The sequence below is a fragment of the Drosophila simulans genome, chromosome 2R, assembly GCF_016746395.2.
Source record: "Drosophila simulans strain w501 chromosome 2R, Prin_Dsim_3.1, whole genome shotgun sequence".
NCBI classification, from domain to species: Eukaryota; Metazoa; Arthropoda; class Insecta; order Diptera; family Drosophilidae; genus Drosophila; species Drosophila simulans.
Window position 1 is genome coordinate 16,284,106 of NC_052521.2, and position 27,774 is coordinate 16,311,879.

A 27,774-nucleotide genomic window follows, 5' to 3' on the forward strand; every position below is an offset into this window, starting at 1 on the left:
AGACAATATCAGGGGCAGAGCATAAATCTCATCGTGCATTCATCAATGTCAAGCCACAAGTTTGCTTTTCATTTGTTATGGCTTTGCCTTTTGTCGGTATGTGAGCGAGCGTACATCTGTGTGCGTTTGTATCTGTGTGTTGGTTGTATTGTTTAGCGCATAAAATGCCAGTGCCTGCATTGAAATTTTTACGAGAGCTGTTCAATAAATTTCGCAGGAAAGTAAAATAAAATAACAATAGGTTGGTGGAGTAAGATGATCAGAGTCATAAAATTGATATAAATTTGATTTCCAAGGGAAAATATTTCATAAATAAATAAAATAACATAAAAGTTTCTATAAATATGGAACTATATATTTAAACGATATTATTTTCTCGCTGAACGTTGAAAGCCCAGCTAAGCAAATATATATATTTTTTGCAACCAAAAGCATTTCAAATATGCCCATATAGATTATGCCAACCAAAACCAGTTTGCTGAATTAAATCAAACACACCTCGGTCAGGATTTGCGGTTGAGGACGTTCTTTGTTCCGCCATCGTCATTCTGGCCATCCGCATTTGGGCCAACATATTCTTATTTGCACATCGTGCTGCCATTTGTTGGCCAACACACGGCAGCCGATGCCTTGAACTTCGGCTGCAAAATAAGTAGCTAATGTGAAGTGATTGTGTTAGAAGTAGTGTTCAAGCAATTGATTTGCATACGCTCCCCTAGTAAATCCCAGAGTTCTCTGGAATCGAGTACACACAAACAACAAGTGCAACAGAAATGGCTGCCTCTTAAAACTTCATGGCATTGGCAGTAAAAACGACAATTGCCGAGCGCAACTGTTCATAAACATTGAGTGCAGCTCGGCAACTACAACTACAACTACAGCATCAGCAAACAATGACAAGGACGTTCGTGGGGTGGCTGCTTTGCAGTGGGTAGTGGTGGATGGCAGAACGTAATGCCAGGGACTAGCTGCACAAGTCGATTTTATTTAATTGCGCACAGCCACAAAGTGCACCTCCCATTCGGGGCAGCCACACCCTCCAGAAACCATCCAGAACCTCCACCGCCCCCATTGGGCACCCAATATTCTGGTTTTACGAGCGCCGGGCGCCAGATTCAAAGCAGCCCGGCTATCGCCTTCGTCGACATGAGCGCACACACATTAAGCAGCTCAGCAGTGGAGATCTCCCGCCGGACTACACTGCAAAAAACCCGGGCCTAAAAGGATTAAATGTAAAAAGAGAAATATAAATATATAAGGCAACTGAAAGTTACTATAATATAATATATATATATACTATATAGCTATAAAATTTATATTTGCGTTTTTTTAGATTTTATATAACCTATTTTTTTCTGTGCACATCACAAACGCAAAAATGACTTGACAATGGCTGGAAGTCAGCCAAAACCCGCTTGTACTATAGGCCCTCAATTTCGACAATCTCCGACTTCTGGGACTCGGACTTGGCCACTTTTCCAAAACGATTGTAGTTGCCCTGGCCGGCGGCTATTTGTCTGTACTTAAAGTTGACTTTAAGATGGGGTCCTCCTTTTGGACTTTTGAAGGCGACACCGCTTTTCAATTTCAAACGCATGCAAATGAGCCAGGTCGATGGCTGATTTGGCTGGCGGCATGTGATGGCTTCGCACCTCAAAGTCAGGCCATTCAATTGAAACGTTTTGCAGCCAACAAGCTCGAAAACAGCCGGAAGCGCAACTCACTCGAGTCATTTGGTGGGGCTGCCTACCCGAAGAAAAACGAGAGAAAACAAAAACAGGAGCCGGAAAAACCTGAGGTCCTGCGAAAAAGTGTAACAAGCAAGACAGCAATTCATTTGTAAACACTTGAGCACGAAGGGCGCGGAGAAGCCAAAACACAAATCAAAAGATAAACGGTCTGCCGTGGAGGCAAAGATGAAAAATTGAATTGGCCAGGCGGGACAGAGAGAGGCATTGGCATTGGTTGAGGTGGTTAGGGACAAGGACTCGCAGGACTCTTGGCAGCAAGACTCGGGACAGCATGTTGCGTAAATAAAGTGCGAATTTCCAAAAGCTGTGCAGACAAATGAGCGACCACTCAAGATGACAAGTGACCGTCCATGATCGAGGCAAAGCAGCGGGATGGGCGGAATGAGTGGGAAATTTGGGAAAACGAGGACCACGACCAGCTGCCCCACGCCATCTGTTAGTGTCAAACATATGAGGGCGGTGAAAAGGGAACGATGCCTCGGGGGTTATGCCAATGAAGCACTCTGTCGATGGGATAGAGAAAAAAAACTGAAAGCGAGCAGAGAACTTTGCAATATAAAACACAACACGAGGCGAAGAAAACGAAATTCCCCAATAGCAAATTGAAAAAAATTTCTCAGAAGCAAAGCAAAAAGTTTGCCTTTTTTTTTTTTTTTTTTTTTGGGCTGAAACTTTGGACTCTGCTTTAAATGTCGATAAAAGTTTCTTGGACGCCATGGTAATAATATTTGGCCCCCAAACCAATCCCATCCAGAGCAAAAAGTCCTGCGGGCTGCTGCTGCTGCTCGCTTAATCTGTTGGATTGCTATTTTCAATAACGATTATTAGCCGCATCCAGCGGACTCGAGGAATCCCCCTGGGGCTTTATTTCGCTTACTGTTTATTGAAATATTCAACATATTTAGCTCGGCGGGCAGCGCTGAAAACTTAATTAAATATATTAAAGGCTGATTAATAACAAAATGAAAATCAAACATCAGGCCGCCGGGAGCTGAAAATTTCCTCATTAATATTAACAACTTAATTAAAGCCAACGCCACCCACATTTTTCCGCCCGCCGAGTTGTTGTCCACCGTCTGGGGCGATTATATTTGCAATTATGCAAAGTAACTGCTAGTTGGATAAATATATATATGTATATATATTGTTGCTTTTTCCATTTCGCGTTGTTGTTGGAGTGGCCTGTCAATGCGTGCGCAAAGTTTAATATTAATAAATTTTTAATCAAAGCCCTCACCGGGGCGTCAACCTGTGCTAAGTGGTTGCGGTGGGGCCCAAAAGGACTTGAGGGGTCAGCGGCGGGATGGATGCGGGCTGCCATGGGGGTCAAGTGTGTGCCAGACCGCCTGCGGTGCAGGTGGTTTAAATTTCAGGCGGGGAAAACACGGACTGTCAGTCAGCACAGTGGTCAGGCCAATTAAGACGACGGCTATTACAGAAACTAAAGAATTGAATGGAATTTCGGGACTCAAAGGAAAACAGATGAAAAAGAGCAGAAGCGGATAAAAAGCGGGTTAAAAATTACACGGCTAAAGGGTTTAAGCCAAGTGCACTACATTACTTGCCATTCTGTAAATAAAATAAGTATAATGCTTCGTAGATTATTATACAATTTAATCTTAAAAAATTTATAAACTTAAATTGCTCTTATCCTTGAATTTAAAGCACATTGTTATCAATATGCAGTCGGGAGGGATCCTGCTGACTTTGCTTGTATTAAATACAGATTCAGTGCCACTTTTCACCCCTTCAAAATCAAAGCCCCCGCCATTTGCTACACGTTTATTTGCATGAGAAAGAAATCACGTCGCACACGTGGCCGACACACAAATCTTTGAGCCGCTGCTACCTTTACAATCACGCACACAAACACACTGGTATCTTGGCGCACATATTCATACATCTTTTTTATATTCGCAAATTGTGCGCAAAAGCGTAAAATCATCTTTATGGGGGAGGCGTCTGCCTCGGATTCGAGCCTTCTTGTCTGCTGGCCATCTTCTAAAGGGGGGCTCATGTTGCTGAAATGGCACATCCTTTAAAGGAGTATCACCTCGGCGCAGAGGCGAATAAACAAGATGTTTGGGCGGGGGCTCTCATTCAAATTCAAATATATTATGCTTATAACCCATGAAAGTTGTAGAGATTGGTGTACACTGTACACCATGGAAACAGTAGTTCCCATACTAGTTAAAATGCAAGCATAAAACCAAAACCCCCCTTTGACGGCGGCCGTGTCCTTTTGTTGTACTGTGACTAATTGATCGAGGAGTGTGAAAAGTGGCCGCCACACCCTCTTAAAACTGCATCCTGCTAGCTGAATCATGCATAATGCAAGAAAGCGGAGAGCACAGATGCAGCACCAAACACACCTGCATGTCGCAAAGTAAAAATGACGCTGGCAGGGGAAAAAGTGGAAGTACAAAAAAGCATGTCAAGTTGTGGCACATTTTAAATTTATGCCAGACTTGTAGCGTACACCCAGCTTTTGGCTCATAAATTGTTATTGTGTGGCAAAGACGCCCATTCTCACTGGGCTAACCAAAGTAAACAAAAATCCGTAGCACAGTTTTGGCCGCACGGAATGAAGGCAGAGCCGAGTCCTTTGGACAGGATATCTCGTCGAGTGGCGGCGTATACACACAGTAATGAAGCAAAGTGCCTTTTGCACGCCATTCAGCGCAAAATCAACTGGTCGAGCACCAGAGTGCAGTTACTGAACTTCAGTTTTTCCTGTTGTTATGGGGCCCGGCGGCAAATAAATTCATTTCACTGTCTGGAAAACGTCGAGCAGCGCATTGGGACTGACGTATGGACATGGACGGATGCCTTGGCCTAGACGTGGTGCAGGAAGTGTTATTTAAATGCAGGATATTGTCCGGGGAAATTTATTATCGTGCCGCCGTCCTGACATTAAGGAAAATATTGAGATATATACGGGCAGTGAGCTGCCAGACAACGATGCTCAAAAGTAATTAAAAGCCAACAATTCCGCTCCATATATTTTATTCTTCGCCCAGGCTCTGTTGCTACAAACTCCTTTTAATGCCTTCAAGGTCCCAATAAGCGACTTCAATTTTTTAACCAAAAGTGTACAGCTTAAATGTTTTATGGGCTTGTGGCGGCTAACATGGATCAATCATTCTGGTTGCATTGAAATATTTAATCAAATTACAATTCTATTTGATGCTCGACATGGCCAACATTTGTTCTAGCATTTGTTTGTTATTTCGTTTAAGCTGGAATTTTTTCTTTTTCACAGGCCAAAACTTTAAGCCAACCAAAAAAAAGACCAGCTCTTTTATCTGTTCGATTCCATTGATAGGAAATAGAAATGGCAATTTACCCTGAAAAGGTACGGATTTTGCCACTATTCAAAGGGAGATTAGCGTGAAATATCAAGTACTTGAAATAGTACAAAAATGAATAGAACATTTTTAGAAATCTGTGAATGTTCAAATAAATTATTTTTAAACCTTAACTGTAAATATGAAATCCTTATAAAAAAATGTGTAGTTCAAACCAGAGTATTTGCACATTCGACTTTTGCCATTCACTTTAAAGTTATATTTTTTGTTCGGCTTTTGCGCAGATAAAAAATGCATTGAATGTTATTTATTTCACGCCCGCGTTCAGAACATGAAATAAGCTGGAATTTAAATATTTGCATACTTCGTATGTCCTCTTTTATTTGCATTGTTGAACACGCATAGGGAATGTGGAGAATCGAAGGGAAAAGAATGTGCGACTGACAATTTGTTTCTCTGGTGAAAAGCTTGCGCTTGAATAATTGAACAAAAGCTGCTGGCAATTGAATATTAATGAGCAATTAGCGGAGGACACTTCACAAACACTAATACGCCAAAACAAACTAAGCCAAATGAAATTCGCATGGTCAACACGGCGTATGGGCAATATTTATGGCGAACGCACACCCAAAAGAGCCATAAAACATGCCAATGAGTTAACCAAGGTGCCAACACACACTCGAGGCATATAAATTATTTGCAGTAGACTGATTGGCAAAAGCAATTGCAGGCGGCCAGGGAAAATGGAAATGGAAAATGGGAAACAAAACCGTGCAAGCAATCCGAAACAGAACCGAACTGAACTGAAGCTGTATACGTATACAGAGCAGCTGCAACCGCAAAATGAAGCGGGCGGCGAAAGGCGGGAAAATTGTAAGGAGAAACCAAGAGGAAAAACTAAAAGTGGGCGGAACAAGGAGGCCAATGAAAGGCCGTCCAGGATATGGGTACAAGGCGCAAACACTCGACTGCAAAGATAGAGAAAAATGGCGCATGAAATGAAGCGGAAATGGTGCAAAAAGGAACCCAACAACAGAAAGGGGGCGAAGCGGAACCGGAAGTGGGACTCCGAATGCCGAGAAAGTGGCAGGGAGCCACTTACTGAGCTGAACTAATATGTACATTAGTATCTTTTGAATGCATGCGAACAACTGATAAATGTCTGGTCATGTCTGAATCTATACACATACACCATACACACACACACACACAGCTGCACATTCAGCATTCTTGGGCATGTGTGAGTTTGTGGTGAATGAAATCGAGCGTCGCATGAAATATGTATGCCATTTATTATACTTTATTTTAGTTTGCCCCGCCGCCATCCGTTTTCCCTGAACCCTTTCCAAGTACAGCAAACAGCTGGCATTGGCAAGGGGCAAACAATGAGGCATTGCTTTGGCTTGCATTCGGAAAACTGCACTTTGATGGGACACACACACACACGCACGTCCCAAATACCACGCTCCCAAAAAACTGCTATTGTGACATGTGGGTGGATTGAAAAGTTTCGCCAGATGGGCAAAGAATTGGTTAAACATATTGATATTGCTCACCCCTTTTAGCTATAGATATTTTAAATTAATAATTAAATTATTACGGTTCGAACACACATTTTTTAAATATTCTGCACTACCCATTTACCCACCCTCTCGATTTAGTTACTCACTTGATTTATGACTTGGCTGGGTAAACAAGCAAGGCAAAAAGAGCAAGTGTCTGGGAACTATTTCGCAGTAAGAGGCGGCATCCACAACTATTGCATAGATAGGCAATTTTCGTAATTGCTGCTATGCGGATGCGAATGCGAATACGAATGGGAATCCAAATGAGTGGTATGGAGGACGTATAGTGGGAGCATGGTCAGGAGCAGAGTGCGGTGAACCAAAGTTGATTTATAGCCCTGTGCGTCCTGTGCCGCTGCTTCAAAGGACACACTGCATAAATATGCGATAAGCCCGACTATAAAAAGCGAGTGACATACCGACACACTCGCAGCAGCTGACGCACACATGCTCGCACATAGATACAGAAACAGTTGGCAAACACTTGCATAATGTATGCAGGCGACTGCCGGACAAGTTGCGAACCGCAACAAGTGCACTCACCATGGCTAAAATGGGAATGGGTGAGGGGTCAGTGGAGGGGGGCGGGATCAGACAGGTGCGGCTGGGTGTGCATTTAAGCGACATGTGTCGTCTTCACACTCAACTGCACTTCAAACGGGCCCAGCGCACGTGGCCAAGTTCTAAAACTACTTGGCAGTATGCAACTGCAGTGGTACCTATCTGTCAGTGAACCGTACAATAAATAACAGATACATTTAAAAGATAATATTAGCCCTTTCTATATAAGAATTATTATAGTTTTTGGAAGGTGTTTTTTAAGAATCTATATTTCGTAATTAAAAACCAATTATGCATTATATAAATCATTAATAACTACACTAATGCAATCAAAGTTCCAAATCTATTTGCAAATTTGAAAAAAAAGGCTGTACCTAGAAATGCATTTTAAAAAAGTTTACCTGTAGTTACCTTGAACACTTGTGAGCTGGCATAAACTTCCGCATTAAGTCGACTTTGAACTTGAAAACGTTAGTTACACGGCCAATCGCAAAAGCGCATGCTGGCATTTGAAGGTTACTTAGGTGGAAACTTTTCGAACGCACATAGAATGAAGGGCCTCTTGCCGCCCCATAAACCCCAGGCAGTTGCGTAATGGTGGGGCCTCTCTACTGGTCTCCATCTCAAAGGAATTCGAGGAGAATCTCTTAGCTTTGCTTCTATTTTTTTGGAAAATTGCATACACCACCTAAGATTCAAATGAAGACACGAAAGCACATATGTCAGACGAGAGGTAACGCAAGTGGCTGCTAATGAAGCCAGGTTGGAAAGAGCATTAGGTGGAAAACTTGCCATTTGAGAGCGAGAATAGTAGGAGCAGCATCATGTTCTTTGACACGAATCCTTGGGAAACGCAAGTCAAGTGGTAGTTTAATCACGTTCATGCATAGCAGAAAATTTGCCGTGCACTTTACGCATCAAGGATATGAAATTACAGATTTGTAAACGTATTTCTGTCAAAGTTAAACAAATTTTAATAATTGTGCATGGTTAAAGGAGAGAAAAGTCAAAGAAAAATATGTAAATAATAAAATAAGATACTTTTAGAGTTTCCCTGACAGTAGTAAGCACCGCTCTTTTTCGTACAAATCATATTAGTAAGTTGGCCAAAGTCCCCTTCCTGAACTACAGCTCTATACAGCGACTATAAAATCGTGGGCATTAAACATGCAACATTTTCGCTTTGGGTTTTATGGCGCCGCAATGTGTACTACATAGGAGCACGTTTGCCACCCACGCACAGTTGTGGTAAAATTTTAAATACTTTTAAGTAAAATCAATTTGCCAATTAATTATCAAGCACAAAATTAAAAAATTTATTTTGGAAAATGACGCAATTGATGCTATAAAAACCATTCAAATTAATCTCTTATTAAGCTAAGCACATAATCAATAATTATATATATTTTCTGTGGCTAACTAACTTGAAAGTAATGATTATTACAAATTTTAAGTAGATGATTAATAATATAACATAGTACTATATAAAGAATCGAACTTATTAATATTTCTTAAAAAAATATTAGAAATTGAGGGCATTTGTATTTAATTGTCTTAGCAGACGAAGTTTAAAATGATATACAATATTTAAGTACAGATAGATCCAACATCGAAATAACTATCATTACAAACTAGTAAGATGACCACAGTTGTAGCCGTACACTTTTAAGTAAAAGCGATGACATTCTGGCAGGGCGGCTTTGGTCCTGGGGATCTGCCCCCTTTGCTTTTTCCTTTATGCGTTTTAAATTTATTCTGCCGCCTGTGTCGCAGCATTGGGGCATCGAAAGGCGAAACTGGCGGGGGCAGAAGAGAAAAGGAGCCGCTGGCAATGGCGCCTGTCGCACGCACGCAAAACTTCCGCCAGTCGCACACATATGCGTAAATGCGTTTACGTGTGTATGCGCGTGTGTTTGTGTGTGTATGTGGCAAGCCTGGGGGGAAAAAAGAAAAAGGAAAATAAAGAAAACAACGCTCGGTATGCCAGTCTTCATATTTATTTATCGTGCCAAGTGATTCCGTGTAATTGCAGAAATTGCGTTAAATTATTTAACAAGCGGGCGCAGCAGCGGCAGCATTTCAAATTCATTTACACTTTACGCACAATGCGGAAAGGAAATTGAATACAATAAATTTCACAGCCAAAAATGCCGCAGACCTGCAGGAAATTATTTTCCACCAGGCATGAGGGGCAGAATAAAAGAAAGGAACAAATATATTGGGGGCAACCGCAGAAATTCAATTTGCTATTTATTAGTATTTTAGTTAGCTGCGCACGAGAATTTATTGTCTAATTGAATTCTTTTTGCTTTTCGCAGAATGCAGACACCAGAAGGCAATCGGATGTGAAATTTACTTCAAGGATATGAAAATAGCCATCAAATGGGCCATAAACACACGACAGCAAACGGAAGAGCTTAAATAAACCAAAATGAGTACAAAACATCAGTAGCAACAAAGCCAAGTCGGCAACAATCAACAGAACAAAAGCAACACTGCCACACAGAGAAATCTAAAGAAAACATAAAAAAAGAGCACAAATAAGAGGAAGTCGGAAAGAAAAGTGAAAGCCAAAAGCCGAAATTGTAAACGCTCCATGTAAACACTTGAAAGCTCGTTAGGATAATACATCCTGCCCGGCACCGAGCACACGCTGGAACAAAAAAGGACCACCGAGGAGAAAGTGGGGAAAGTGCGGCAAATAGGGAAAGCAGGGAAAGTAGGGAAAGTGTCACCATGTCCCGTCCCGCGTGTCTGAGTGGCCGCCAGCTGAAACAACGGCACCATCCCAAATGCCCACCCACCCACACAGACACACACATGCGCCAGGAGGCCATTGCCATTGCTGTTGCCGTTACCGTTACCGTTGCCGTTGCATAGTCGCGCTTCCGTTTCCGTCTACTCCTCATTTCCGCTGCGGCTGCAATTAAGCGAAGCGAAGCATCCCAAAAAACACACCGAGTATCCACAAAATGGCGCACGAGACCAGCTTTAATGGTGGGTACACATGAAGAATGTGGCAGTTAGGTCATTAAAGTGATATCCATTCTACTTCAATGAAAGCTTTTAAATAGAAAACACATAAAAATTTATAGGCATTTTCTCAGTGTAACTATGAAAGTCTTCAATCATGTAAATATCTTTTTCTTCATCACTCCAGATGCACTTGACTACATTTACATAGCGAACAGCATGAATGACAGGGCCTTTCTGATAGCCGAACCTCATCCCGAAGAGCCGAATGTCGACGGTCAGGACCAGGACGACGCGGAGCTGGAGGAGCTAGAAGACATGGCGGTCACGGACGATGGACCGATGGAGGACACCAACAACAACATCAACAGCAAGCGCTACTACAGCTCCGGTAAGAGACGAGCAGATTTCATAGGCTCCCTGGCGCTGAAGCCACCGCCCACCGATGCGAACACCACCACCACCACCGCCGGCTCACCACTGGCCACCGCCGCTTTGGCAGCGGCAGCCGCTAGTGCCTCGGTGGCGGCAGCGGCTGCCAGGATCACCGCAAAGGCGGCACACAGGGCACTGACCACCAAGCAGGATGCTACATCCTCGCCAGCATCCTCTCCAGCCCTCCAACTGATCGACATGGACAATAACTACACGAATGTCGCAGTCGGACTGGGCGCCATGCTGCTAAATGACACGCTCCTTCTCGAAGGCAACGATTCCAGTTTGTTCGGCGAGATGCTTGCCAACCGGAGTGGCCACCTGGATCTGATCAACGGCACGGCCGGCCTCAATGTGACCACCAGCAAAGTGGCTGAGGACGACTTCACGCAGCTGCTGCGAATGGCCGTCACATCGGTGCTGCTCGGTCTAATGATACTGGTCACCATAATTGGTGAGTACTTACTGAAAACCGTAAAAAAAAGAGGTACACTCGGCAAATGTCGTTTTAAAATGGTTAAAACATTGAAATATTATGCTAAAAATATTTATAAAAATATTTCCAAAACTTTACCATTTTTTAATTACAAATTTTATTTTTTTTTCATACTACTACAATCTGGAGCTTCTTATATTATTTTGAGTGTAAGCCAAAGCCCAAACATAGACATAATTATTTCAGTCGCTCAGCGAGCCATGCCACCCAAAATAAATTCCTCGAATGCCAGTCTCAGGCACGCGCCTTCTGCTTGCCTCCTAATCCTTGGGGAATATGGCAAACAATTCAATAAGGAGGACCCGGAGGGACTTGTCGGGCGCCTCGGCTTCAGTTGTAGATAATAAAATACGCGTAACTGATATTTATGATACTGGCAGGGCATTTTATATTATTTATTATTGTTGTTATTATGGCTCAGATGCTGAAGCAGCATCAGCAGCAGCAACAGCAGCAGAAGCATCAGCTCAGTCTCAGTTATTAATAAGGCAGCTCAATGACGAGGAACAAAATGTGGAATGGGTGGACGTAGATGATTCGCATAGGGAGAACGAGAATGAGGCCGCTTTTGTTGTTGGCTACATTCATTACACGCATTTAGCCATAAATCCGATGGCAAACAAACCGGCATCCATCTAGGCAAAGACATGCCGCATTAAAATTGACAGTCAATCAATCAATCACAGTGCCCCGCCCCCTTCAATCCAAGTCGAGCGGGAAACTTTATGTTCGCGTTGTAAAATCCAGGAACAAAATGTATCAAAATCAGGCAGTAACAGATGAAAATGAGGCGAAGAAGCGAAATCAGCAGAGCAGCCGGCTGAAATTGATTTCATTAATTTAAGTAGATTTCATTTCATTTCATTTCGTTTCGTTTCATTTAAAACGGGCAGCACACAAAAGTCAAGAGGCAAATAAAAATAACGAGCGCTGGAAAGTATGCTACGCTTCTTAACGCCACTCCGAAAGGATCCTGACTGAATTGAGCTGGAAGCCATTCACATGTCTCGCTTCCTCTTGCTTGTTTCCATTTTGATTTCCTACTAATTTGTGTTTATTTAGTTTTTCCTCTTCCGCCGGCCTTTCTTCCATTTCGCCCCATTCCGCCTTTTTTAGTTTTCTTTTCTTCCCGCCGAGCTCGTCCGCTTTTGAACTTTTGCATTTTTTAGTCGCCTTCCAAGTGGGACGGCAGCAGCATTTAGCATTTAAAAAGAAAATGCTAATGAGTCTTAATGCTAATTTTAGCTAGATTGCTTCACGCTTTCGGTCACTCGGCAGCTGAAAAAAAAAGTAGCATGAAAAGTACCCGGAACAAAATGTCGACTGAGGGGCTGCCAAAATATATATGAATTTTATGGTTGTATTATTTGACCCACTTATTATTCGTTTTGGAACTGATTTGTAAGCGTTTTTAGAGATTATATTTATAAAGTGTTAAGATGATTTGAAATTTTTTTATTGGGTCTTAATTTGAAGAACTATTTATTTCGTTTACAGTTAATACTTACTTAATACTTTAATACGAATACTTAAAACCTATACTCTATTGAAAGTTTGATGCCTTAAAGACACATTAATGAGTGGCTTAACACAAATAGTGGTTTGTGTGGGAATTTTACACTATTAAACTACTACCCCATGATAAGATTAAGGATCCTTTCTGGGATGCAACGGCTTGAGTGACCCCCGTGGCGAAGGCACTGCATGGAACTGAGAAACTGAAAAACGCAAACAGCTGGCAGGCATGAGGCTCGTCTACTTGCCTTCACTTTGACACTCAAGTATCTAATTGCATGTACCTAGGGTGCATGTGTGTGCGTGTGTTTGTGTATGTGTTTTGCGTATCTGTGTGTATCCAGGCGGGTGCTGTGAGTGTGTGCGAGCCCTCCTGCCGTCGACTGCCGGCGGATTCAATGCCACAAATTGCATGTCTCGCACCTGTAGTGGCTGTCTTTCTTCTGCAGCCTCAAGTGCATCACAAGTTGTCGGCGACAGTGGCGGCAAAGGGTGGTGGTGGCAAAAGATAGTGAAAAAGTCGAGAAAACTCAGGAAAAATAAGCGCACCAGCAGACATCAAAGGTGTGGTGTCCTCACCCGCGGCGCTCCCTAAGACCATTGAGCATCCAAAACCCCCTTACGTCAATTTCACACCCTTCATCCTCGTCTGGGGCTTTTGGCAAAGTTTACAACAGCGCGATTAGCTCATGTCGTTTATTTTGGCTTTTGTGAACTTTCTCTTTGTCTGCCCTGCCAGCTCGAGTGCAACTGGAATTGCAACAGTGCAATGCTGAGGGACATGCTTAATAAGATTCCCATTCTCGACGTTCGCCGGCGTCCATAGAAGTTTGCCAATTCCCAAAAAGTTTATCTGTGCCGCTGAGGTTCTTGGTTTCGTTTTCGGTCATCAGCTGCAGCTCGAATTGAATTGCAAACTTTTGGCCCAAGTCAATTTTCGCAATTAGGCTGCTAAAAGTCCCCTGTCCCACTAACATCGACCCGATTTCCGTTTCCCGCTCTTCATTTAATTCAGTTTACCATTTCTTCGATCATTGCAGGCAATGTCTTTGTCATAGCGGCCATTATCCTGGAGCGGAATCTGCAAAACGTGGCCAACTACCTGGTGGCTTCATTGGCCGTCGCCGATCTGTTCGTGGCCTGTCTAGTAATGCCACTAGGAGCTGTATACGAGGTAATTAGGGGTGCCCAAAAAGCTAAAGCAGGGTGCGGTATTTATTTGACAATTACAATTTGCACACATCAATCAACATAATTCTCATATATATGATTTTTTTTACGTTTTTTTCACATTTTTACGACGATATCTATTGTGAAGCAGTTCACCAACGAACGCCAAGGAGGCGATCACTAATCCTATTATATAAGCCCTTATGAAATTTAAAAAGAACTCAATGGTCAGCGGTTGCCAACTATCTGCGGAATCAACGGGCAGCTTTTGCAAGTTATTAAATTCACAAAACTTTTTAAAGCCCATATGAAGCCATTTCTCCTGCAGTCCAGACTCCAGAATCCTATAGAAATAATCCTTAAGCATGAACCTAAGTGGCGATTTTGGATTCAGCGGCATTCCCAAGACTCGCCATTTGGAGCAGAGTTCTTCACTAGCAATCTCAAATGGCTCGTTTGTCAGTTGCTGTTGGTATAGCCGAAATATTTGCCACTTGTGCGATTGCACCACATAGACGTAGGTGTTGTTCAAGGTGGTGATGTGATGGAAATAAGTGCCTTTATCCACAAGAATCACCAGATCCGCCAACGAGCTGGGCAAAATATTTTCCTTGAAGGCCTGTGGAATTGCCGGATCTTCTGTGATAATCTGCAGGCCACTAGCTCTCATCGTTTCGACATTTCTGATAGGTGGCTCCCAAAACCCGGTTGTCAGGGCGCTGGTTGTCATGGATATATTCGAACTCAGTAAGATTTCCACGAAAATGATTATGAACACTTCTATTAACTTATCCACCAAGGGCAAGCGATTTAAAATATTACTTGGCAGCGGAATAGCAAAAAAAAATCGTATGGTGCAAAATAATGCATCCACAAACGATCGAGGTCGATGGGAGAAGTACTTGACCACAAATATGCCAATACTCGAGGCAAAGGTGAGTTTATGGACACCGGGACTAACCAGCTTGTCTAGGAATCTGCTGAAAGGAATCATCCTGCGGTTCGAGACCAACAGACACATCCGTGACTGCGTCACCAAGGGGCTGTATTTCAAGAGGGCACCGCCTACCATATTGGCTCCATTTTCCGCTCTCCAGTCCTCTTGCTGCTGAAAGAACTCGTACTGTGAGTTCTGCTTTCCTGAAACCGGAACAATGTCCGTGGTCACATTTAGGTGACGCATAAAATTTATGATCATCAGCCCGACTGGGCCGGACACACTGAGGTTGCCACCGCCAGTCACATCCGCTTGTTCCGATGAGTTGTACTGCAAGTGAAATTTGGAATTCTCAATAGCATTTGCATTTAAAATTTGTAGTAACTAAATCATTTAATATTTGCTGGTGGTGCCAAATGAACTCACCCAAAATATGGCTGGAGGATCATCGATAACTTGAAGGGCGAACCTATAGTTGTATTTGCGAAGACTTTCCAAAAACGAATTGGCCTTAGTCAATTCAATCTTGTGTATTTTTCCCATATAAAAGTAGGCCCACATTTCCATCTTGAACTCACCACGTACCAATAGGATTGCATTATCAATTGACATTTTCCATAGCAGTATAAATACCTCTTCAATAAAATCCAACTCGACGGACTTATTTTTAAATGGTGAAGCATACGCAAGCATATAAAAATGATCTGAGTAAGGAACGTCCGTTTTATTGAGATTAACCAATATGGTGTCATTCAGGCCAGTGAAGAGAACAATCCGAATATTGGCATTGTTCAGTTTGTTGTAATTAGTCCGCCTTAGATAGGATCCAATCGTATAAACGGGTACCACAAATTTATCCATAATGCGCTGCTGGATTGAAGGTTGTATGTCGATGCAATCCGAATACACAGTAATGGAATGTAGTCCATGAATGTGGCCCATGAATTCGGTCACCCCAAGCAAGAAGTCCACGTCCAGTTCCAATTTGTTCTCAAGTTTTCCGACTGGAATCTGCATATTGCTGCTGGCCAAAAGGCCAAAAAGTATTAGGTTCCGTATGAAGAAACGACTCCCCATGGCTGCTTTTCCACTTTGACTCCACCGTTCGACAGTTGACCCTTTATAAAGCCTGGCAACCCTTGTTTGCTTTGTTATTAGAAGCCATTACATTTTACACTCCATGCTTGGGGAGCATCAAATTTAATAAGCCATCAACTTTTATTGTCTATTTGACTAACCAGCTTTATGACCATCTACCCACTTTACTTTTTTTCCTTCTCTCTCTCTCTGTGCCCACAGATCAGCCAAGGCTGGATACTTGGTCCGGAATTGTGCGATATATGGACGTCGTGCGATGTCCTCTGCTGCACTGCCTCGATTTTGCATCTGGTGGCCATTGCCGTGGATCGGTAAGTAATTACTAGGAGCTACCACCACTTCCGGTCCCATGATAAATTGCCCCACAAGCCAGCATGTAAGTGGCGTGTAAGACAAGCCGTCGTGGTTCCTCCCTAAATATAGATATATCCGCACTTATGGCGGGATATGTGGGAAAGCGTGGCAACGTGTGTTTGAGTTAGGCGAATCAATCAATCAAGTTTTTAACATGTTAAATCTCTTTACAAATCCAGTACTGTTCGAAGAAATAAACCGAAAACACTCAAATAAGTTGTTAGAAATACCGACTGATGAATGCCCTGTATGCACAAAGTTTTTTGTCAATAAACAAAGTGGTCCTTTTATGGTTACCCGCCCGTCGAACTTCAAAGACTGTTGCGGTTCGTGTATAGTTTGTTTTTCGCATTTCGCCTCCCAACCAACCATTCACTTAACTGTCATCTGATGGCTATATCAATTTTAAATTTATATATATATATATATCTCCTGCCATGGCATATGGCAAGCAATGATACATATATGGGAACATGGCTGGCTGCATGCCATCAATCAATTTGCAGCAAACATTTCAATCAATCGATTAAAAAATAGAACGCAAAACGGCAAACAACAAAGGGCGAACGAGGGGGCGTGGCTGGGCAGGGCATGGAACAGTGAAAAACGAATTGCATTATTCACTTGGAAAAAGTGGAGAGTGCGGAAGGGGTGGCACTTTGAACTCGTTGTCGATCCGAATGTCAATTTTATTGTCAAGCATCCAATGCCAGCTAATTTTCGTGCACTTGCCACCAATGACAATGGCAAGGGCCATAGGAAAATGTTTTCCACAACGGCAGCAGGAAAATCGGAGAAAAAGCTGGTGTTGTGTGGAAATATAGTTGGCCCGGCTGGCAGTTTTATGGCCACTTAGCTGCAAGATTGGCGCAATTTTCCAATCGGCCCACACGGCGTATACGTAATGCCGTTTGAATGCCGCTGCGACCAGTGACTCTTTAGCCTGTTGTTGTGTGTTTAATGAACACTCAAATGCAATGGCCACGCCGCCCGTCCCTTCCCCATGGACCGTGTAATTTCCAAAATGTTTGCTGCACTTGACCGGGTAATTTCATTTTATTTGAAACTGGGCTCGGAGCTGCGCACATCCAGCTGCTTTTCCCGCCAATTCCCGCATGAACTGAAATTATATGGCCGCATTAATTGGCTTAGCTGCAGGTCGATGCGGGCCAATTATTTGGCGGTTTCAATTAGAGCCACCGGACGACCAGCCTAGCCATAAATAATGCAAAACGCTTTCTTTGCCGCTGCAACGTGGCGTATACGCAACACGCGGGGAGCAGCTCATTAAAATCGAACCGCTCACATGCAGAGAAAAACTGCGTTCACAGTTTGAAGATTAGTTTCAATTTGATGAATTTCATGTAATTAATGAAAAATATTTTTTGTTTACAAAAAAGATTACCAAGCCAAAATAATTTATAAATTATACAAAATATTCGAAGATTTCTCTCTGTGCAAAAGAGCAAAGAGAAGAATTGATATTTGTTTTTGTCACTAATTAATGCATTCAAATGCTACGAAATGGCTGCACCGCATTTGTGAAATTCGTTTCGCAACCGCCGACCGGCGAATTAAATTGCACCCCCACACAATGTGCTTTTGAAAACTATTCCTTTGAAAGCAGTTTGCACCGGTGGTCAGAAGTGGCCAAAATAAATCCGAAAAAAGCACGCTGATACCCTGTGATGTGGCTGTCAATTGGCAAATTGAAGCGCTGGCGCCGCAAATTGCCTGTCAATAAACAAAGCCAAGTGATGCTTAGATTTCGCATGCATATCAATCAGCCGAAGCCCCGGCTTTAACATTAGGAGAACCGCCCTATCTTTGGCACCTCGCAAACGCCACTCGCCTGTCAGCTGGACACCGAAAAGAAAGCCCAAGTCCCACTTCACATTATGATTGTATAGCAGCGAATTGCGTATTTATGGAGTGGGCATTGGGGCAATACTACTTCCATTTCTGCTGGCAAGTATGCAAATGACGAGGCATGACAGCCAGTGATGATGATTTGCCCGAGTGCCACATCATCGTCAAGATAAAAGGCCTCCGGCTCAGGTCCAGACTTTTTGGGGCTCAAGTTGAGTCGAATGGCATAGGGAGTGGGGGAAACAATTACCCCGAGAGGGCTTTGGGGCACATTTTATTTGTTAGTTGTCACTAGATATTTAAAATGGAAAGTCTTTGTTTTATCACCAAATGAAATGAAAATTAATGTGCTTTTAAGCAAGGCAGAAGGCATTTACAGTAGGACGAAACGAGATGGGAGTGGTGCATTAATAAATTAAGTTTGTCAAATGGTCCCCGAACTCAGCTCGCCCAAACTGGATGATAAATAGTTGCCGACATTCGACTACAATAATATTTGCAAGTATTTGCCGTTAGGACAGCCAAATCTTTGACAATACGATGCCGGGACATTTGCCAGGGAAAGTGGAGGAAGTGGTTAACATTTTCCGAGTTCATTTTCCATGTCAGTAATTTTTAAGCAATTAAGACAAAGTGCCAACAGTATTTGCTGAAGCCGGAGATTCGAGGGGTTCACACAGAGGGCAACCGGCATAAAAAAAAAAAAACACGAAGCCGTAGAACAAGTGAACTGAGCAGCAGCGCCAGAGAATTTTTCCTTTGCTATTTGCCAGCACAATAAAGCCTCTACACGGTAAAAAAGGAGGGAACTTTTAATTAAATAATTAAAAATTTTATACTTTCGAGCAAGAATGACCAGCAGACTGACCTACAGAACGAATGAGACCATGCCACAAATAAAAAGTTACAAGTTAGTAAAATTTAAAAGAAATTGGATGCAAATAATTCAATTTAAAGCGTTTTGTAAAAAATTAGGTATATGGATTAAAATAAATTTAGATCGCAAGTTGCTAAAATTGTTCCTTGTGTAATAAAAGAAACCAAAAATTGGAATTCCGCACCGACAAATAGCGCCTGGACATTAATCTTCATGGCACTGACCCAACGTTTCGGCCGATTCTGTCGAATGCCGTTGGCCCTCGGAATATATGCACATATAGAACAGGCTCTCTTACACATACACTCATACAGTGGAGCTCGATGTGCATAAATTTCATGGTCTGCATGCTGCTGACGTCATTATTAGTGGCAGCACACGAAACCAACAACAAAAGCAACGGCCGGCCGAACCGAATGATAAATGCCTCGCGGCTTTGCGTTCCACGCTGCCTTGGTCGAAAGCATTTAAATGCCAAGTTTTCGCAAAGGCCCCCACGAAATATGCCCTCCATCTTGCTGCCCTTACCCCATTGGAAGCCGAGATCATGGGACTATATCCTGATTGCTGACTGCTAACCGCATTGACCAACAGTTTGTCGGCCATGTTGCTGTCGAGCTCATGTTGCTCGTGCGCATCGCTGCTCATGTTGCACATGTGCTGTTGCTGTTTTTGTTGTCGCTGCTGCTGTTCGCACATTTATGACATATTCAATTAAATTTCAATTAAGTTTACATAGTTTTTACGCAAATATTTTACAATTTAGCACTTAAAACGTAATTACATGTTCATATTCACTACCATCGACGATGCACTGGACTCCAAGTTGCTATCCTCGCAGTGGTTTTTTGTTGTTGCTGCTACTGCTGTTGCTGCAACTCTAACCGCAACTGCAGTTGAACAATAAGGATAACAACTACAACTGCGTCCCATGTGCTGTGTGCCATGTGTAATTGTAATTGCTGTTGTCACACGATTACTTTTTTTGTTCGGCTTGGTCGAAAGCCAAATGCTGAATGGAAAAAAGTATAAAACAATGGGGACACGTTTAAATATGCATGCCAGCGAATTTCCGGAATAAAATTCAAGGATTTTATCATTTGTTTAAGCGTACTATCCGATATAATGTTCAGTTTTTAATTCGAGAAATTAAGTGGTTTTAAATAAGTTTATTTCTTATACTTACGTCTTCATTGCTTATAATCAGCTTTCAACATTTTAGTTAACATCATTAAATTTTCAAACAGGTATTCATGTGGAATTTTTCAAGCTAATATTTTGATTCACTTAGCGCAAATGAGAAAACTTTTCGCTGCCACTGTGCACGCTCGGCTAAGTGCATTTCCACATTGTACTTATTTTACATAATTTTCATACTGTCGCGTTGCGTTTTAGGCAATGGCTCCTGGCCACCACAGCCGACCCCTGACCCCCTGCGCCCCTGACCCTTAACCCTTGCAACCGCATAGCCGCAACTTTCATGGGCGGTGTGAAATAGGTGGTGTGTGTGCGGGGCGGGGCACTTTTGTAATTGCACAAATGTTGGAACAATTTTTGGGACAACGGAGGTGGCTGGACAAGCTCAGCTGGCAGATTAGGGATTGGCCAGAACAAAAGCATAACCTTAATTAAATTGGCAGTTAAACAAACGCATTTAACAGTATAATTAGTTTTCCTGGGTCGCAGAGAGGCTGCCAACACACACATCTACATACACCGACTACGCTTCATTTGCCTTAAACATTGGGTGTGTGTAATGTGTACTTTGTGTGCGTCTCTTTTCAAATGTTTAATGAGACAAAGTAGCAAACAGAAGACGCAAGACAGCGGCAATAACAACACAAACAGCAACGTTACCGAGCAATAAAACCGGATATGTTACTAAGACATTTACGTTATCTTCTAATCCCTACAACAATAAAACAAACCTACACATACACAGGAATATAAGTGTAAGGATAAAATCAAACCAACATACCGTAATACTAATATTTGGTTATTACTGAATAATGAACCTAGGTTGTTGACTAGCTTAAGAAATACTTTATATAAAATATTATTAAATTGTTATATTATTTTCTATGATATGTATTTTTTTACTGTGCAGGCATCTGTATGTGTTTCCAGAAAGTAATAGTTACAACGACATTCGCAATGAGGTGTTTGTGACATTTAAAGCTGGGATTTCCCGTCTTTCTCCCTCCGTCACGCTCTCTGTCTCGCTTTCACTCTGATGAACTCACAAACAAGTCAAGTTCATAAAACAAACAAACTGAAATGGCTTTAAGTGCTACCTTCTGTGTATGCGTGCCTGCATGTGTGTGTGTGTGTGTGTGTCAGTCAGGCTGTCTGTGTGTAAATTAGGGGCTCATTCAATCTCGATTAGAAGGGCTTGACATAATTCTAATGATTTATGCATTTGAGTGGCAACATCACAGAATGCCTCAATCAATATTTCCCCAGCAATCTCATGGCCATAAATGGCCAGCTTATATAAATGTGTGTTGTGCATGTGTTGCATATGTGTGTGTACGCTTGAGCAATCCTTAATTATAGCTAAAGTTTAGCTTGATTGCATACTTTTTCGGCCTGCTCAGATATTTACAGATTAAACGCCAATATTGAAAACGAAGTGACTTCGAATTGCCGAGTTACTGTTTCCTCAATTTAATTGATTCTGCATCCGTTTGCGAGAACTTTTCAAATGAAATGTCAAAGCAATTAGAGAACAAACTGCACAAGACCACAGAGCTTGTGTGCTTCCAGAAATTTTATGAATATTTCCATTTAAACTGGCAAACCACGAAACCAAAAAACGGAAGGGGATATGCTACATATATATATATATATATATAAATATATAGGGAATGGAGCAGATTCCGACCAACCGCAGTCAAGATGAATTACAATTCTATAACTGTCACTGTGCGGCTAACCCCAAAAGTGCGTAATTTCAATTTGGCCAAGTTCTTTCGCCTCTCCGTTTTTGTTTGTTTCGGCGCATAAATCAAAATAATGGCTGCTCTGGGATGATTAATCAGTGCAGAGAGTAAATTGAATTTCAAATAAATCAAATCAAATAAAGGAAAATGAAAATTAAAGGCAAAAGGTAGAAGTAAGGAATAGAAGAGATTCCAAGGCGTGACCGAAGATAAATTAAAATTTTCCAGATAAATTAAAAGGCCAACCGAAAAGTAAATGCATTAGAGAACTAACAGAAAGTCTTTTCATTTTACCTTTTGCCAGTTGCATCGAAAACTCTGTGGTTTTTATTAAGCCATAAGCAAGCGTTTGCGTTAGCGTTTGTATTTATTTTTGAGTTTAGCCCAGTTTGCCGTTCTGGCCATGTGATTAATGGTCGGTTTTTTGGATCTCCTGCCGCACCAAACTTGCCCGGCTTTTCGTGGGGAAAAGTTTCACCGAAACCACAAGGACTAAGCCGAAACCGTAGTCAAAGCGTCGAAACTCGAAGGCAAATGGCCAAGTGAACGGGCCAAGAAGCCAGCAAGGCAGTCAACCAACTGGTTAATTCATTGTTGCCCCTTGAACACGAAATTCCGCATTGAATGCCACCCGCTGATCCCCAAAGGAAACATGGAAATCCACTTTGTCAAGACTTTTGTCTTCGGTTTGAGCCCCGGGAAATCGTTTTCTAATTAGGGATTACATTTTATCCCTTACCATGGAGGTCACGGCTTCTTTTGTTGCAACCACAGCGTTCGGCATGCAACACGCAAATTGCTGCACAATTATGCAACGTCGAGTAACGTCGACAATTAGGCTTATTAAATATAATTAAGTGTCCGCACCGCGAAGTCGTCAACCTGAATCTGAGTCCCGCAACCGAATTGCCCACAAAATTATGCAAATCGTTGGAATATGCAAAAACCTGTAATGACCTTAATTCAACTTAATCGACTAAGCCGTTGACCCGGAATAATAAATGCCGAATAAGGTAACATATTTAAAATAATCACGCTTTCGACCAACTAAAAAGCCGTTTAAAGGCTGTTCGGAAATTGGCTTAATTCAGCTAAAAATATTTAAATTCGTTTCAATCGAAATTTTCACAATTCGGGCAACCAAAATTTAGTTTTGACTAATATATATAAAAATTTGATAAATATTTGTAAACCATGTTAATCCCAATATAGGTTTGAACTAGACATCTTATATCTATACCTCTTTATAACTTTGTAATTAAAAGTTATTCAGCCAGTGGATCCTCGTGGTATTTCATTAATTTCAGTTGAAATATGCTGGTTTCAGCAGGAAGTCCTTCCTGAAATGGTGCACTGGTTCCTTGGGTATTTCATATTGAGCTCTTAGGCGGATGCATGCACTCAATGCAATGCGAATGCAAATACGAGCAACAGACGTACACGCCGAATTAAAAACGAGCCGAATGCAAGGATATTCAGGCACGCATAAGGACTCGCAGGAAGCGCAGCAGGGCAGCCAGACAGTAATCAGCACACTTGGATGCACCCCACAAGCGCAAGGAGCCCAAGGATTCGTATTTGGGGAGCAGCCAGCAGACTTTGCCTGTCCTTTGTTTTCTTCTTGTAATTTACATAAGTTTTTCATGTGCCCATCGCCTTTTGTCAGCGCGTGTGTGTGCCAGTCGTAAATTACAATTGCTGCCCTCCCTTTGGGGCACGCATAGGTTACGCACGCAACTCTCACACACACACGCTGATGGCACAGCGGAGGACAGAAAAATATAAAAAATATTTAGATGAAGGTGCATACATAAAAATAAAATAGTATATATTAAACTTTTCAGGCATAGATTTAGGGATAGTATGTACAGAAAACACACTTAATTTTATTTACTACTTTAAAAGTTACACTTTTTCGCCCACAATTGTCCACATACTTGGTCGAAGAAAGGGTCCTGTAATCAAGAAAAGACGCATCCTGCACCAGCTGTGCGGCAACTAGAAAACTTTTAGCGTGGCCCAGCACAATGTTTTATGGATAATTCCTGTTGCGTTTATTAAAAGAATAAACCAAAACTTGCCGTTGTTCTATCCGCACAAAATGGGAAATTAACCGAGTCGAGGAAAAGCCGGAAACGAAAAGAGATATAAAACCGTACAAAGTTATATATTTCAATAAGAATTTCAGCCTTTGCCCTGCAATATTAAACTCTGTTGACCAAAAAAAAAAAGAGCACTTGAGTAGCGGAATGCGGTAAGCCGGCTGGCCATTTTCCTTGGAACTTGGCCACGTAAGCACGTTTTAAATTGAATTTCGCTGTGGACCAGCCGCTTGTCAGCACCACGGACGCATTGAAAACTGGTAACCCGGGAAAATTTCCATCAAAACGAGGCCCAGTGGCTGTAATCCTTATGGAAAAAACAAAGTAGCTGGACAGAATGGAGAATATAAGTGGCAGAAATGTGACAAGTAAAAATAGTCGACAGCTACTAAAATTATATTAAATAACATATTTTACCTCAACATCACTCAGTTTCCGGTTCATTGAATTATTATTTGTTAGTAAATAAAAAGTTATTAATGTCGTTGGTTATTGTACAACAAAAAAAACCATGATGAAATGAAATTTACTTTGCTTTTTTCACACCTTTATGTTTAATCAAAGTTTCCACATGATATGAGTGCATAACCATTATCAATTACATATTTTTTCATGTGTAAATAAAAATGTAGATATAAATTATTCTTCTAATAATGAGGCGTATTTAAATATATTTTTTATTTTAATAATATATATATCAGAGATCGGATTTCAGTAGTTATATTCTAAACTTCGCTTATGACTTTAATTGCGATACAGCTGCCTAGTGAAGAACAAATATTCGGAGGTGAAAATGGGATGCATTGTTTTAGCCCAGCCATTGTTAAATGCAAGAGGGAACAAGTAGTTTTACAAAAATTTAATCATGCCACAGATGCCGCAGGGCTTAGAACAAAACAAAACTATTACCGGCACATGTGAACCCATCAACCCAGCTATTTTCCTGTTGTTCACAACACAAAAAGTCGACGACCAAAAAGGGGCAGCCGCAGGTGAATAAAATCCACTTTTTGTTTATGCTTTTGTTTTCCTCAGCTGGTTTTTTTTTATTCCATACTCCACGCTGAGCTGATTTCGAATGTAATGCAATCGATTAGCCGAGGGGGAGATATCAGAAGTATAAAGGGGGAAAAAATTCCCATCTACCTATGTATAAAAAATAAAAATAAAAAATAAAGTCATAAAGCATAAAACGTAAACAGCAGGCGACAGGCATCAAATATGTATTGAAATGGGAATTGCAAAAAAAAATGGAACCATGAAACGATCCAATGCGAAGATAAATATTGACTGTCACCACTTGACAATATATATAAAATTTCAATTAATTATGGACGGCTTATAAAGCCAGTTTCATTGGCTGTCTTTTGTTCTAAATGGATTTGTATTAATGAGTTTGTGGCCTGTTGGCAAATAAATTTCAACTCACTCCATTGCGAATTTTTAATGGAATGATATTCTTGATTTAATGCCTTTCTTAAGTTTATTAATAATTCGTGTTGAATATGTGCCTATAAGTTCAACCTTTTATAAATATGCTCGCAACATGTTGACAAAATTAATGATTGAGCTTATGATTTGGAAAATATTAAAAAATTCGTACATCCTTTGCCTAAGAGGTTCTCCTACCCACCATTATTTTCTTTTCAATTTTCTCGCCTTAGGCAGCTACAAGAGTAATGACTTTCTTGTGTGCTAGGCGCGCAATTTTTAAATGCATTAAAAAAGTGTTACACTCGAGTGCCGCACATTTATCACATACTCCGTCAAAAAAAAATGAAAAGAAATCATTCACACACACTTAAGCATAGACAGGGTATAATGGAAAAATCGCATTTAAATTGTTTGGCTCACAAATAAATTGTTATAATTCATCACTCAACTTAGCTTGGTGACGAACGTCGCCAGATACTCTCGCCCAAATTGATTGACTTCAATTCAATTGAATCTTATCGGCAGACATAGCCGACGGGCATATTTCATTCTATAACAAATTATTATCCACTCCTCGTATGAGTTACGCAAATTGCGGAACGGCAATACTTTCAAAAAGAGCATGACAGACACTTTATTAGGTTTCGCTATTAATTTGCACAGATTTTTCATTGCCTATGCACGGCACAGCACAATCTTTTCAAAAAGCCTCTTTTTGGCAAAATACAAAAAAAAAGAGGCAACAAATACAAGTACATACAAATACATATATACTCACGCGCCGCACTGACATCGAAATCACAAAATTCCATTAATTTTAAGCAGTCAATCAAAATTGCCAACTTGAAGTCGATTATATTATGCTAATGAATTTGGGATGGGCAGACTGATGTAGACCGGCTGTTGGCCAACGAAGTTGTCCTAGACAGAGGACAAGCCGGAATATATATCGAAATATGTATTCGGAAGCCCAACGAGAAAGTCAGATCCAGTGCAGACATAAGTCATCGACCAAGAGCAGCCATCATCATTCATTATTATTTATTATTTGCACAGCACACATGGCGTATGCGTGATGCGCGAGGAGTCAGCGGCAAATGGTGATCGACTGTTATTAAAACTTAATGAAAAATACACTTTAATGGAGATTTAGTTTGCTGAATTCCCACAATTAAGTGACACTTAATTGCTTTCACGCAGCGGCATTTACAAATATTTATAAAGCTGTCATTTAAGTGCTCAATTGTAGGCAAATTAAATTATGCTCTATGGCCAAAAGGGCACTTCACATCGGTTTACCCTGGCCACATATACATACACATAGATCCCATCTATGGCTCATTTCGAGTGCTTAGTCAACTCATTTAACTGTTGATTTCAACTTACACGAGCACACACACACACACTATAGCAAAGAGACTTTCTCAGCCTTCTCGGGCTGGCAATACTCGTATAATATTTGTTTATGCAAATTGCATTTAATTAATACATAAACATGTGTTGGCCGGAGCTCCTGCCGATGCTAAGATTGTTTTTGGCTGCCATCTAAAGCTCTGCGGTCGAGCCGCGGTATCTGAAAATGAAGCAAACTCCAGCCATTACTTGTTAGCATTTGAGAAATTCTGAAATATGCGGTTTCCTGGCGTTAATTCCTTCAAGCCGCAACGCAGATGAGAAGAAGCGTATTTTTAGCCTCGGGCTGAAAGTCTGGAAACACCGTTTTTTATGGAATGTTAGCTCTTTAAGGGATTCCACTAAATCATATAGAAGTGAGCTGGCTTTAAGTACAAGAAAATATATGAAAGAGATTTAGTGGAAGCTTTTACTTTTAAAGAATAAGCAGGTTACTTAAAAGGGTGTTGGACTTGAATGTTAATATTTATATAAATAAGGTGTGGGGCACTTTTACCGATATTTGCCATAACGATTCCTGTTTAAATACACTTACATCCCCGCTTTCCCCATGGCTATTAGCACTTTAATGGCAGCAGCATCAGTGGCAGTGGCGCATTATATACAACGCTACCAGAATAGTGGAACGAACTTACGATGCTGTTTTGTATTTGTTCGAGTTTGTAGCCGACCACGTAACGTTTTAAAAACTCGTTTAGGAATGTTGTTCGGGCCAAACCAAATGGGAAAATAGCTTACAGACAAACATGTGTAGGTGGATTCCAACGAATGGGGAATGCCCTCACTTCGGCCAAGCAGAAACATGAACGAAAATAGCCATTACTAACTCAATTTAAGACAATGAAGTCGGGACTAACTGGGCCAAAAGTAAAACCAAACATAGGAGAATGTGAGCTGAATTTTTGGCTTCATTAAGTGTGAGTCCCCCAAGATGCTACTAACCATTCGGCTTAAAAAGTTTTTTATCCACAGCA

General features: G+C 41.4%; 1 protein-coding gene across 3 annotated transcripts in view; it reads left to right on the top strand.

Annotated features, from left to right (window-relative positions):
• LOC6735213 (5-hydroxytryptamine receptor 2A) overlaps positions 1–27,774 on the top strand; it is a 54,905-nt gene that overhangs the window by 13,323 nt on the left and 13,808 nt on the right. The window contains exons 2-5 of one of the 3 annotated variants that reach the window (XM_039291994.1): positions 9,504–10,182; positions 10,346–11,047; positions 13,645–13,778; positions 16,011–16,120. In XM_039291994.1, coding sequence (XP_039147928.1) covers positions 10,158–10,182; positions 10,346–11,047; positions 13,645–13,778; positions 16,011–16,120 — 971 coding nt within the window. In that variant the 5' untranslated portion in view covers positions 9,504–10,157. Of the gene's footprint in view, positions 1–9,503; positions 10,183–10,345; positions 11,048–13,644; positions 13,779–14,466; positions 14,710–16,010; positions 16,121–27,774 lie in introns of those variants that run through there. The other 2 variants (XM_044922562.1, XM_039291995.1) reach the window with 2 other exon arrangements.